Source organism: Podarcis cretensis, assembly GCF_951804945.1.
Source record: "Podarcis cretensis genome assembly, chromosome: 3".
In the NCBI taxonomy this organism is placed as follows: domain Eukaryota; kingdom Metazoa; phylum Chordata; class Lepidosauria; order Squamata; family Lacertidae; genus Podarcis; species Podarcis cretensis.
Window position 1 is genome coordinate 17155042 of NC_137172.1, and position 14090 is coordinate 17169131.

At 43.3% G+C, this 14090-nt stretch overlaps 2 protein-coding genes across 6 annotated transcripts in view; one reads left to right on the forward strand and one right to left on the reverse strand.

Moving 5' to 3' along the window:
- The window catches only part of ARHGEF33 (Rho guanine nucleotide exchange factor 33), a 28297-nt gene extending 22920 nt beyond the window's left edge, over positions 1-5377 (forward strand). For 4 of the 5 annotated variants that reach the window (XM_079968599.1, XM_079968596.1, XM_079968597.1 and 1 more), the window contains 2 exons: positions 1038-1815; positions 3534-5377. In XM_079968599.1, the coding sequence (XP_079824725.1) occupies positions 1038-1815; positions 3534-3671 (916 nt within the window). In that variant the 3' untranslated portion in view covers positions 3672-5377. Of the gene's footprint in view, positions 1-1037; positions 1832-3533 lie in introns of all 5 variants that reach the window. The other variant, XM_079968598.1, reaches the window with a different exon arrangement.
- A 5692-nt stretch (positions 5378-11069) lies between these two features.
- The window catches only part of SOS1 (SOS Ras/Rac guanine nucleotide exchange factor 1), a 38951-nt gene continuing 35930 nt past the window's right edge, over positions 11070-14090 (reverse strand). Inside the window, exon 22 of the mRNA XM_079968473.1 lies at positions 11070-12669. Within this exon, the coding sequence (XP_079824599.1) occupies positions 12175-12669 (495 nt within the window). The 3' untranslated portion in view covers positions 11070-12174. The remainder of the gene's footprint in view (positions 12670-14090) is intronic.

The window sequence follows — 14090 nt, forward strand, 5'->3', positions numbered from 1 at the left end:
GAGAAGCGCTTTGGATAGAGCCAGATTAAGGATGGACTTGAGAGTAGACACACTGAAATCAAAGGGTCTGCTCTGAGGATGACTAACATTGGCGCTCACCCATAACATTGAAGACCAGAATGTTGGGGTTCTTGCTTAGTTACCTGTAAACCACTTGACAACTAGGGTGCTCCCATATTGTTCTATGTCGCTTGCAAACTGCTGCGACGTTGTCTTTCGCGATGCAGCCAAGTGTATAAAATAGGGCAAGCTCTCAACCCCAAAACTGGGGCTACCTGGTGCGTTTCCACTCCAAACTTTCCTCAAAAGCTTGTTTGGTCTAGAGCCGGATTTAGATTTGATGAGGCCCTAAGCTACTGAAGGTAACGGGGCCCTTTATATGTCCAGCTGTCCTTTGCCAACAACAAATTGCCACTGTTTTTTGTGTTGAATATATGCTATATGGTAATTTATGGACCTAATAGATATCTAAAGCCATTTGCACATGTTGCCATGGAACCAGTCCATGCAGAGTGTAGGCACCCTATATATAGAAATGAACAAACCAGTGATATTTTAGGGAGCAGGCTAGCAGGCTTATTACTTATACCATAGGAGTCTACACAACACAAAACACGGTTGCTGTATGTAGGTTTTACATTCATACCTCGGGTCGTAGGCGCTTCAGGTTAAGCCTTTTCGGGTTGCGCTCCGTGGCGACCTGGAAGTAATGGAGCACGTTACTTCCGGTTTTTGCCACTTGTGCATGTGCAGACGCTCCCAATGACGTCACGTGCATGCACGGAAGCGACGAATCACGACCCGTGCACATGCGCGTTGTGTTCACTTCAGGATGCAAACGGGACTCCGGAACAAATCCCGTTCGCATCCAGAAGTACCACTGTATTTTATTTGTTTTTTATCTGATATTTTGGAAATGTACACCCAGTTGTTTTTTTCCTTTAATTTTTTTGGGGGCCCCCAAGAGAGTGGGGCCCTAAGCTATAGCATGTTTAGCTTATAGGTAAATCCGACACTGGTTTGGTCTCCCTTCCAAGGCACTCGAGGTCCCACATGAAAGCGAGCGCCCAGCAATGCGGCCTGGAGGGCCTGCAAGGAGCTTCCCCTTGCGAGTGGGAAACGGACGGGCGGCGGCCCGAGCCCGGCCTGGCGCCCTCTCAGCTCAGCGAGCACGACCTGAAAACTCTGGCCGCCTCCCTGCACGCCCTCCCGGACCTGGAGTACGGCAGCAGCGCCCCTGCCTCGACGGGCCCCGACGGCAACCGCGAGCGGCCCCGTCGGCGGGCATCGGCGGCCGACCTCCTGCAGGACAGCTCCGGCTTCGCGCCGGACTACGAGGGCTTCGAGTACCGAGGAGACCCTTACGAGGAGGTGGAGCCGCTGCGGAACCTGCCCGCCTTCGAGGCGTGCTCGCCGGCCTCGTCCGAGTCCAGCATCGACATCTGCTTCCTGAGGCCCGTCCACTTCACCAGCGAGCCCGGCAGGACGGAGCGCACGCTGCAGCCGCTGCCCAAGAGCGCGGCGCCGCCGCCGGCCAGCGGCACCTACAAGCGCGAGCTTTTCCGCAGCAAAGGCAAGCAGCTGAGCCGCTCGCTCAAGGAGTTCCCGCGCAGCAGCAGCGGCGGCGGCGGCGGCTCCGAAGGCATCGCCAGCACCAGGCTGTACAGCACCCGCAGCAGCAGCGGCAGCCGCCTGCCGGCCCCGACGGAGAGGGGCTTCCCGGCCCACGGCGCCCCCTCCGCCGCCTCCCGGAGCTCCCAGCGGCACCACTTCCCGCCGCCGAGAGGAGCGGGCGACCAGCCCAGCTTTCTGGAAGTAAGGAGAGCAAAAGGCAAGGGCAAAGGCGCTTCCTAGCCAGGGTCTAAGCGACGGGGGAGGAGGAGGAGGAGCGAGGGCGGGCCCTGGGTGTCCCCCGAGTACCCACAAAATTCATGAAAATTCAAATTTCGATGCCAGGGCCAGGCACGCTGTATGGCACCCATGGCCCCGGTCTCCCACCATTGTGGGGCCAAGCTGGCACACTTGAGTGCGGGGGTTAGACCATAGCTGTCAGTATTTCCCTTTTTTAAAGGGAAATTCCCTTATTCCAAATAGGATTCCTCGCAAGAAAAGGGAAAAGTTGACAGCTAGGGGTTAGACCTGTGACCTGAATGTCCCCTATCATTATCATTATTGTTAAGTTGTGGGTGAACATATCAGACAACACAGCGATTCTTCAAACAGCTCTTGTTTATTCAGAGGCCAGAACAGAACTGAACCAAAGGGTTCAGTCAGCCTGCTTATACAACGCAACTGTAACACTTTCTGTAACTATCCAATCACTGAACGTCACTTTCAATCCCTTATTTGCATATGTGGACCTGAGTGAAAACTATCTACAGTATCCCCCTGCTGGCCCAGGGTGGGAACTTCAGTACATAACAATTATCATTAATTAATGCCCCACCTTTTTCCCTGAAAGGGACTCAAGGCAGCTTAACATACCCTCCAACAGTTCTCCAATGAAAATAGGGTTATCCTATTTAATAATGATGATGATGATGATGATAATTTTATTATTTATACGCTGTCCAACAGACTGGGATGCCCCAGCTACTCTGGGCAGCTTCCAACATATATAAAAAAATAAACATTCAAAAACTTCGCGATACTGTACAGAGCTGCTTTCAGATGTCTTCCAAAGGTTAGCGCTGGGGTCGCATAGCTCTGCTTCGAAAACTCCAATGCAGGAGAGTCCACCAAAGTATTAGAGATATTTGATGCAGGTGGATTTCTCGGTGTATGGTTTATTTAAACTGTTACATTTGAAGTCAGGGTTGAAAAGCTGGAAAAATTACAAATCTCAGCAGCCCACTTTCTTACTGTGAACAAAATGTGAACATAGAGCAGGCTGCCCCACAGCATACATTACCCCATAGTGTAGCCTACTTTGAATCATAGCTGTCAACTTTTCCTCTTTTTTTGCGGGAAATTCCCTTATTCCAGCGCAGTTTCCCGCTGCTATCCTGGATTGTTAAATATCCTCCCGGGACAGGTGAGGCTGCTGATCCCTTATTTTCAGATCTGAAAGTTGAAAGCTATGCTTTGAATCCCCAGTCCAATTGGAGCCATTGTGGTGCAAAACTGTCTCTGGTTACATAGCCGTGCCTTTGGGGCCATGTTTGAGTTGTGACATACTGAATGCAGACACTGACTTTTAGGTACTATATAAATAGCTCTGGAGCGAAGCAGTCTCTCAGCATCCAGTTTTCATGAAACAGTTAGTGCCTGCATCCCTGTAGTTGTCGAGGCTAATGGAAGTACCAATTTGCATGGGGAAAAGAAAGGGAGCAGTTGTAAGAAATACATGAAACTTTTTTGAAGCACTCCATGCAAAACAGACCTGAAAATAAGGACAAGTGTGCAAAGGCCTTGTCATTCTACTTTTAGGCATGGGGGCTTGTAAACAAGGGTTTGTTATATCTGTATTTGTTTAATGCCATTTATATTTTTTGCGGGACAACTTTGTGAAATTCTTGTTTTTTTCATTTCAGGAGATGCATTTAGAAGACAACAGCAGATTTTCTCATAGGGATGACAATGAGCAAACCTCTTTCAGCAGCCACACTCCAAGGCAAGAACAGAAAGGGAGATTGCGCAGTTCCTTCCGCAAGCTGTTCAAAAAGAAATGAAACACACACCTGATTTTAAAATTAGCTTATTTTAAAATTAATACACCAGCCTTTTGGCACTTGAAAAGAAGAAACAACCAACTCCTGAATTTTTTAGGAACTAGTATTTTATCCTGACTCGGGGGGTCAGAAGCTTACCGTATTTTTCCGTCTATAAGACGCCCCCATGTATAAGACATCCCCTATTTTGGGGGACTCAGACTTAAGAAAATGGCCCCAGCACTATCCGTGTATAAGATGCCCCCTAATTTTTGACATAATTTATTAGGGGAAAAACCTAGTCTTATACACTGGAAAATACGGTATTTTGCCACTCACGCAACTGTTAACTTATTGCTGCCATCAAGCAATAAGGGCCTCGCAGTTATGGAAGATTGTAGTATGATGTCATTGATGTATATGTCACAATATTTCTGAATCTCTTATCAGGACATTCTACGTACAAAGTCCAGACGTGTGCTATTTCACTTTTGCTACATGTTTATTATAATTAGGCAGGATATAAGGGCTGTACAGTGGTACCTTGGTTCTCAAACTTAGTCCGTTCCAAAAGCAAGGCACGCTTTCCTATAGAAAGTAATGAAAAATGGATCAATCCGTACCAGACTTTTAAAAACCCTAAAACAGCAATTTAACATGAATTTTACTATCTAACAAGACCATTGATCTAGAAAATGAAAGCAATATGTACTGTACTAAAATAAATAAAACAGTATTGTAGAGGATAAAAATTAAAATTAATTTTTTTCTTAACTGCATTGAGAATAGTCATTGTTTGTATTGCTTTTATCCATTTCTGCAGTCACACAATCAATCAATCAATCAATCAATCAATCAATCAGTCAGTCAGTCAGTCAGTCAGTAGCTGAACTGGGTTCCACACAGTGACAAAAACAAATTAACCGAACAAGCCTCAAAAACAAAAACGCAAAAGAAATAGCAAAAACAAAAGCGCCAAACTTAATGCATTCCAGAAATCCGTTTGACTTCCAAAATGTTCAAAACCAAGGCGCAGCTTCTGATTGGTGCAGGTGCCCCTGAAACAATAGCCAACAACTGCATTGGATGTTTGACTTCCAAAAAATGTTCAAAAACTGGAACATTTACTTCCAGGTTTTTGGCATTTGAGAACCAAGGTACCGCTGTATACTGATGTGTTTTGGGATGTCAGGTGACCATCCCTAGTAGACATCATGGAGGTGAGCACGAACCATCTAGTCCAGAAGTGGGACACAGGGACCTATAAAGAACTCCTACATCATTTTACAACCCACCCACCCACCCCAACCATTTTAATTAGCTAGCAAAATGTGGAAACATCTTTGCATGGTCCTAGATGGATCTGGCTGCCATCTCTAGGACGGCTCAGATTTAAGAGTAGCCAGGAAGTAAGTGTGTGTATAGTTCATGCAATAACTGATTTACAACTTAGTCTGTTTTAATGATGCAACCTTGTTGTTGTTTTAAAATACAGTTGGATTGATGCTGAAAGAACAGATCTTCCACTGTTCTTTCTCCAAAAATATAAAGTGGTGCTACAGTGGAATCTGAATTTCTAAACAGACGTCACAGAAGAATCAATTTTATTTAAAAAGTGGTGGGGAATATTCAGAAGAGGGAGAGGAACTCCAGGAGAAGTTGACTGGTTTCTTAATAGTCTAGGCATGTATTTATTTTGTTTCAAATAAACTTTGCTGTATTATTCAGACCAAGGGTATTGCTTGAGAATACAAATACTGTACCTTGAACAAGCGCTGCTGAGCATCCCAACGCGAGCCTAAAAGTTGCTTCTCGTGCTACAATTTATATATTCTTGGTTATACTCCTGATTTACAGCCAGGTCTAAGAGCAGTTGAGAAGAAGAAAAGCTTCTGTCAATTTCCTATGTTACAGGTATACAAGTATCTATTGGAAACAGTCCAAAGGCTTCATATCCCTTGCAGATGTTTAGGAAGATAAGTGTGTGCAACTGACCAAGGAAAGCAGTAACAAGTACCAGATTAATCAATAAACTGGTAATCACGCTTTCTCATTGAATTGTAGAGTTGGAAGGGACTCAAGGGTCATCTAAACAAGCTTGCTCCATCCTCCATGTGACAACCTTTTAGATATTTGAAAATGGCTATTTCTAAGGTGTATTTTCTTACACGTCCAAAACCAAACAGGCCATTTCAGGAGACTGGATGTACAAAGGATTATCCTTCCACTATTATTAAAACCAACTTGTCAGAGCTGCCTCCAGGTCCCAGCTCACAGAGGACCAACGCTAGGCTGTAGTTATGTACAAAAGTCTTTATTGAGATTCAGTCTCCATTTTAAAGCCGCAGCGTGCAGCTCTACGTCCCGACCTTAGACCGGCGAAGTCCTGTCTGAGTCTCCTCCCCCTCCACACCAGTTTAAGACTCTCGCTTTGCTCCACCTCTTCCTAAGTTCCTTTCTCCTCTGGGCCCTCCTGCCCGCTAGGGTCTCATCCTTCCTGGACTCCTCTGACGCTGACCCTGACGATTCTTGCCCCTCCTTCCGGCGGGCTTTAGGACCTGGTTCCCTATCCGGGCTACCTTCTGTGCCGCTCGCCTGTACCTTTGAACTTGGCGCGCGCGCCCAGCCTGCAACTTTCCTCTTAACCGTTAACTCGCTCTCCGATGGAGGCGTGGTCAACCCTGACTCATCTTCTCTCGCTGGTGGTGCATATGTGGGCTCTGACACCTGGGACTCCTCCCCCCCACTACGCTCTGGTGGGGAAGCTGGTCCTGACTTCCAACTGCTGCTCTGGGAGTCCCCGCTGGCCCCTTGCTTCTGGGGTGTCCCCCTTGGGTCGCCCCTTGCCCTGCCCATCGGCGCCCCCTTCTGTGAATCTTCCGATTCGCTGGAGAGGCTCATGGAATCTATCGGGCTGCTGTCATATTCTCCTACGCTGCCCTCGGATTGCTCCCCCTCGCTTTCCATCTCCTCTCCTCCCTGCGCTCCCGCTGAGTCCCTGACACAACTGCAAGTAATTTTCTGCTGTGTTGCCTACAAGAGACTAAATCATAACTGGGGTGGTGGTGGGAGGAATCTCCATATGTAGACACTGTTAAGTATTCAAGTATTTCAGATAAATACCGGTACCAGAATTGCCATACATCTGGAATTTCCCAGACATTGCCGGGATTTGGCAGTTCAAAACAGTGTCCGGGCAGAAATTGCTTAAATGTCCAGGAAAATCCATTCTTCCTGCAGACCTATCTAACCTCAATTGTTTAAGTATAAAAAGTTACTGCAACAGCAACGTAGCAAAATACGCAGTTTAGCAAAAAGTTGGAGGTCAGATGGAGCGAGACTACTGAAGAATGCAACCACACTGTCAAGACATACCATGCATAGCATGGTATAACTTTAGCTCATCCTACGCACTTAATTATTCTGCAGTGGTAAATTTATTTGCTTTCTGTGTTAGGAGTGCATCTGCACCTTTGCGTGGTACCCAGATACTCAACTGTGTGTGATCTTTATAGGACAACACTACACGGAACAAAATTAAAATAATGCAGCAGGCTCACAGACCTAAGTTTTTACATATACAAGGATAAACACTTATAGGATATGTAAGGCATTTTTATTTTTTATGAACAGATCTCTTGAATGCCAAAAAGTAACAGCCACTATTAATTTTCACTTTAAATGCAATCTGAATACCATTGCAGACATAGCATACAAAGCTGACCTACAGACATGATTAGGTACACACATAGGCCCAGAAGATTTGCCAGTTTAGGATATCACCACTTCAACCTTAACGCACCTGGATTGGACTGCCATAGCTTCTCAACCATTTTAGCAAAGTATCCATGCCATTAAACAAAAGGCAATACGTTTTAAATATACAAATTATTAGAATTCATCAAAAACACAAACCTGTACATAGAGAAACAGAAAGTTTGGTTTCTAAATAGGCCAAATAAGAAATGTGACCAACAAGAGAATCTACCGTGTTTCAGAAAAAAAAGAACCCATATTTTTTTAAAAGGCACATTTGGCAGCTACTGAAAGTTGCATACACATCTGGCACAAGTTTCCCCCCCTTTCGCCTGGGTACATTACTGTTTTACAAAGGTCTCGATGTGCAATTCTGCAGCAACTGACTGCTTAATGCACTGTTTTGCTGTTAAAGGCAAAAGGGGAATTTGCTCACAGTTGACAGAAAAAAATATGCACTTTAAGGTTTTTTGTTTTAAAGTAACAAAATTAATGGCAAATAAGGCATGAAAATTCATCCCAAAAAACCCAAGTGCTTTTGGCTTAATACCTTTCATCAGCAATAGGCCTGCATTTACTTTTCATTAGCAGAGAAAAATTATTTAGCTCTTCAATAAGTATGGAAGTGATCACTGATCAGTTTAAGAACACAGTTTACAGCAGCTGTATGTGAGTTACCTCTTGCACCAGAGAGAAAACATCCAAAGAGGTTGCCTTGTTTATTTCTCCCCTCCCCCACTGTTAATTAAAAACCAGTTTTCTATTACAGCAAGCTCCTCCCTTTCAACCACCAAAAATGTAGGGAATAGCAAGGATTTAATTTGTGCATTTTTTTTGTACACTGAACAGCAAGCAGGCAAGACACAATGACGAGAAAACATTCAGACAAGCTGACACGTTCCAACAAAAACCATTCAGGAACTTATCCAGCTCCAATCAAAACCACCCCAAACAGCTCCATCTACACTGAACACTACTAACCTTCAATAGATGTTGTTAGTCTCTAAGTGCCACCTACCATTGTCATAGCAGTGAGGCCAATTTTTATTTGGAGTCATGGTGGAACAAAATAATGCTTTTTTGAATTTCTTAGGAGACTACTTTCCTCTTCTTTTAAAAAAACAGACACCCAAAAATTCTCCAGGCACCCCTGCACAGGTGCTAATTCTGCATCTCACCCTACAGAGTGGCTTTTCAGGGAATGGAGGGAGTGCCTACAGTGGTATGAGGGATGATGGTTAAAAAAGCCCAGCTATGTGCATGCCGATTTGGATCTCAGTCAATTTTAAATGTAGCAGACACGACTAATGTGCAAACCTACTCAAATTCTAAGGTAGAGTTTAAAATGGAAAAACCAACCAACCCATGAGTTAAATTTGAGCAACTAACAGGCGCATGTGTGTATGACAGCAAGCAGCAGCAAGACATGGCAAAATGAAAAAAATCCCACTCTGTAGCATGGCAAGGTCAAAACATGGGCATCAACTTCCTGCTTACAGGCTCTCAAGCTTTCCCTCCCACTTTATTTATTATACTTCAGTTGGCACATTACTTCCAGAGAGTGAAAAGGCAGTTTACTATCAACCTCTAATAGCCAATTTGCTAGAGGAACAAATTTTTATTTCCAAGTCTGGGTGAAATGTATGTCAACCACTTAGTTCTATATAACCAGTACTTGGATACCTCTCCATTCTTCCTGATGTTCAGTTATGTAACATCATTTCTATGGGGTTTATACTCCTATACAAACAGATATTGAAAAATAATGTTTTAGATCGTCTGGTGAAGAGTTCTATGTAAGTCAGAAGTCTGCATACACAAATATTTGAACCCAAAAAGTTTATTTCCTTTCCTACTTTGTGACTTTCCAAAGTCTTGATTGAGGTACTAAAATTCTACAAAGTAGTTTTTTAAGGGGAATATTCTAGCAACTCATTGGGATGGATTTTGAAATATGCAGTGAAGTTTACTTCTGAAAAAGCTTGCCACTTCTTGTGGATAGCTCAGTTGGTAAAAGCGTGAGACTCTTAATGTCAGGGTTTGTGAGTTTGAGCCCCACATTGGGCATTGCAGGGGGTTGGTCCAGATGACCCTCGGGGTCCCTTCCAACTCTAAAATTCTATGATTCTATGAAGTGCATAATGGATGTTTTGGGTGAGCACAAAGTAATTCTAATCAAAACAAACATTTTCAGTGCTTAAAAACACAGCACATTTAACACAATGAAAGTTGATTATGTTAAACAAGAGGCCTGAAGAACTACACACACTTTGCACATGTACAACATCTGCTGCAGGGGATTTGGGGAAATTTTGCACACTCAGATTTAAAATCTGTACTTTTCATAAGTTCTGCTGACCTAAATATTTTACTTCAGCTACCATAAGAGACCATGAAGCTGATAGACAGCCTCAATGGAACAAATGACTTCGTTTCTCAGTTGCTTAAACCAATTCTTTTGTCATCTTGGATTAAGTATTTTATTTATTTAAACTGTTTGTATACTGCTTAATTATCAAAGTTATCTGGGTTGTATCAAGCATGATAATCTTAGCAACTACGGGGCTGCTGGAAATATTAAGTGAACATCATTTTCCCACTCAAAACAAGAATAAGACAGATCTGTACAAAACGTTGCTGCTTGCAAATGCTAAATGGATTTATCAAACTATAATCCCGCCCCGACTTTTTTCTGGAGTGGATTGATTAGGGAACTTTTACTCTGTAGGCAGAGCCTGGAGAAGCGACATTAGAGTGTTTTTCCTAGTTGACTCAGGTGGGCGTAATATCATCTGCAGTATTTTAAAGTTCTTATGGACAGGAGCATTACCACTACAAGAAAAAAAATGTATTTAAGTATGGAGCAGTTTCTCAACTTTCCCTTAGCAAGTTCAGTCATTTTAAAGTATCTCTAACCCTCAGCTGGGCTCAACTTAACACTTGTCATAGGCTAGCATTATACAAAGTTTTATCTCAGAATGCCCTTTTGTTTCTGCATATCATACATGTTAAGAAGGATCCATTTAATGCAGGTTAAATGAACGTTTTCCTGAAATGCAAAGACCACACTACATAATGCTGTAGAAGTGTCTTAGAACAGTAGGCTTTCATGGTGATACGGTCCTCTACCATCACTGTTCCAGTGACATGGCTTTCTAGATTACCGAAATGTATTTTGGTTTTGCCAAGGAGAAAACATCCTATAAGAGTCTTAGCAACTAAGGATACAATACTGCACCATTCACAAGTCCTAGTGTAGTAGAAAGGATTAAAATATCTTCAATAAGTGGCATGCATTACTATCACAGTACAAGAATCAGAAGCGCAATTCACAGGTCTATGGATAATCCAAGGCAAAATATTCATGTAGATTATTTTCTTTCAAACATTTCTGACACGGTCAAGATCAGTTTCAAGGTTTAAGAAGTTAAACAGAGTTTGGAATTCTGAACTGTATTATATGCTTGAGATCCATGTTAAGCACACAGATGTTCACTTCCAAATCACCCCTAACACACATTTATTTCACATGCCAAACCTTGGATTTCTTCTAAATTTTTTCTTTACAGACTAAAACAATGAGCAAGAAAGAGAGGTGTGTACCACAGCATGTGTCTCCTCCTCAGTGCTTTAAACTGAAATGTACATTTAGAAATGCAATAATTTAATATATGTCAGCCAGACAAAATATCTGTATCTTTATTTCAATTAAATTAAAAACAATTTGCAAGTATATTTATGCAACATTCACTATATACATATGATTTATTTATGCAACTACAAGGCAATTCTATGGGTGCTGATTATTCATCTACCTACTGCTAGTTAAAACATGGTGATAACTAGGGAATATGGCCAGCGGATCATCTTTTGCATTTTCATGGCATAGTCTCAAAGATGTTGCACTACCAGCCATTAAGTGGGTTATCAGTAAACCTTAAAATGAAGACCTAACCTAGTCTAGATTTAACAGTCTTCTAAATGGAGAAACAGATTCAACTCTGACAATAGCATTGTTTTGCAGTTTGCATCATTGGTGTCATTCATATAAGACTTAAATCTCATTTGTTTAAAGGCGGTTAAAAGTTAGGCATTCTGTTTACTGGCAAAAAAATCTTTTTGAACTGGCACCATAATATTCATAAAGGAGGAGGAAAGTACCTCTTTGGTGAAGCCTAGGTACCCATGTATTTACTAGTAACAGTTTGTAAACAGGACTGCAGTACGGTGCTATGTCTTAGCTCTATGTTGGTTCAGTTCAGTACCACAGATCTTCCTCACAGTCCAGTTCATGATTTGAAAGCAGGGAATAAAACAAAAGAAAATTAAGAAGACTATCAAGTTCCCTGTTTGAGATTCTTTTTTTAAAAAGTGCATAATATTTTTACTCCAAGAACTTACATCATGGTGGACAGATGAATACAGGACTATGCATTTTATCCCTCACAGGACGTTACACAAAGCACAATGTCTGCTTATTGGCCCAAAGAGATCTGCAAATCTGATTTCTGGTACATTCAGGTGTCCACTGACTTTAGAACAGGGCCCTGCATACTATACTAACAAACAGCAACAGTTTATTCACGATAAGGGGCCTGTTATTAAGATTCTTTCTTCTTCTTCTTGTACACCAAATATCAAACGTAGAGTCTTTAGTGTTAGGAGCAACACAGGTCAACTCCTTGGTGCCCACAAGGTACAGTGCATCTATTGCCAGCAACAGACATGGCACCAGGGAAAGCATTCTCTCTCGAGCACAAGGGAGAATTCAGGTGGAGTGGGCGTTCTCCAGCAAAGGGGGTCCATCACGATGCATCAATGGATGCGTGGGCTCCCTTTTGTAAGTTTTTGGAGGAAGCTTTGGGATATGTTGAGAAGTGCTTTGCCGAGGAGGAACAGGTGGCCCAGCAACAGAATGGAGGTCCGTATCTTGGGGTATCAAAGGAGGTGATGGCAAATGCCTCCGGACAACGTGAGGAGAAGGTGTCTGGGGGGGAGGCGGAGTAAATGGAGATGGACTGTTGGGAAAGAAAGTGTTGCCCAGTTCACTTTTTCTGCCTAAGGGTGGTGGCTGGAGATGGAGAGGTGAACTAGAGAAAACATCAGGAGTTCGTACAGGTTCTCGAGGTGGCAATACAGGTGGGCTTTCTGGGGGGTCAGAGATGGAGGTCCTGTCTGGCACCGAGTATCTCGGTGAATAGATTTTTGATGTCGGCTGCCGAGGAGGGATTGCTGGTGGGCTGTCCAGATGTGCAGAAGAAATCTGAAATATAAAGATTTGTTAGGACATAATTCAAAGACCTCAATGTTGCACTGGGGAACAAATATGCCAAGACGGTACCTCGCAAAAGAGGGCGAAGACACTTTGGACTAATTCCACCTGCAGAGGTGAGTTGAGAGAGTTACCCAATACAGGTTGTTCTCTTTCAGAGTAGAAAGAACCCACACAACACGTCTAATATGAATTATCTTCAAAGGATTAGAGAAAGCCCAAAGCAGGAATGGCCAATCCTTGGGTTGTGGACATTATCTACTACCCAAAAGAACCTACCAATTTTGGTAGCAGCAGAAAAAGAAAAAGTTGGGTGTGCAAAGCACAGTGCTGTGATGGAGGAGACAACTGCCCATCCCTTCAAATTTGTCTCTGGAATGATCATTTGAGCAATGGGGGCAATGACACCAAGTCCTCAGCTGATTGGCATGGAAGAGGAGGGGCTAGGTGCCTGCCTACCTGCCTGTGAGAGTATGCACAAGAGTGTGTGGGATGGCCAGCTGAACTGCTGGCATGTGGCCCCTAGAGGATGAATGTGGCCTTCTGGCCAGAAGGGTTTAGCTACCTCTGGTCTAAAGGCTTTCATTTCATCTTCCTTCTAGGAGTGCTCCTACAACAAGATTCCAACAGAGGATAAAAGCTGGATGCCCATATAAAGGAGAAGGGCTGTGTGTGAGGGGGGAGGGGGAAATAGGAGAGGGTTGTCAGACTCTTCTCTATTGCCCACATCTCTTCCAGAAGCAAGAGATGGGAAGAGGAAACAGAATCGGGCTGGATAGGTAGGAGATCCAGCACAGAAGATGGGAGCCCTTTAATGGGTAAAGACAAAGAGTTGTACTAAAGGTGTTCCCAGGTGCAAAAACTTATAAGCACAGGAACAAATAGGGTCACCAGTGGCAACCAGAAATTTTATTTTTTACTAAAGTCATTATTGTTCCCCCTCCCTTCCTCTTAAAAAAAAAGGTTAACCATTTGGATGGGACCCAAACTAGTTCTCCCATTGTTTTTGCAGGTGCATACCTTATTGGGTCTTCTTTTTTTAACTTTCTTAAAGCTGCTAGTTGTGAGTACGGCAGCAGGATCCCTACTTTTTTCAAACAGCCACTTAAAACCGAAACTGCAGGAACCAGAGCTCCAGGAGCTCTGGGAGGTGGGAGTGGGTATGGAAACACTGAAGTAGCTTTAAATAGCCCATTCATGCTGTGCCTTTACATTAAAATTAAAATAAGCCAAACTCATTTATCATTATAGATTATAGGTGGAGCATAAAAAACCCAGAATGTTTCCCCCCCAGTGAATGTTAACTTTTGCTGTCACCTTGTATAAGAATTAAATGAAACTAGGTTGTGAATCTGAAGCTCCATTTATTTTAAAAGGCGGAATAAACCGTTTCCTCTGTGGGGAGGCACACA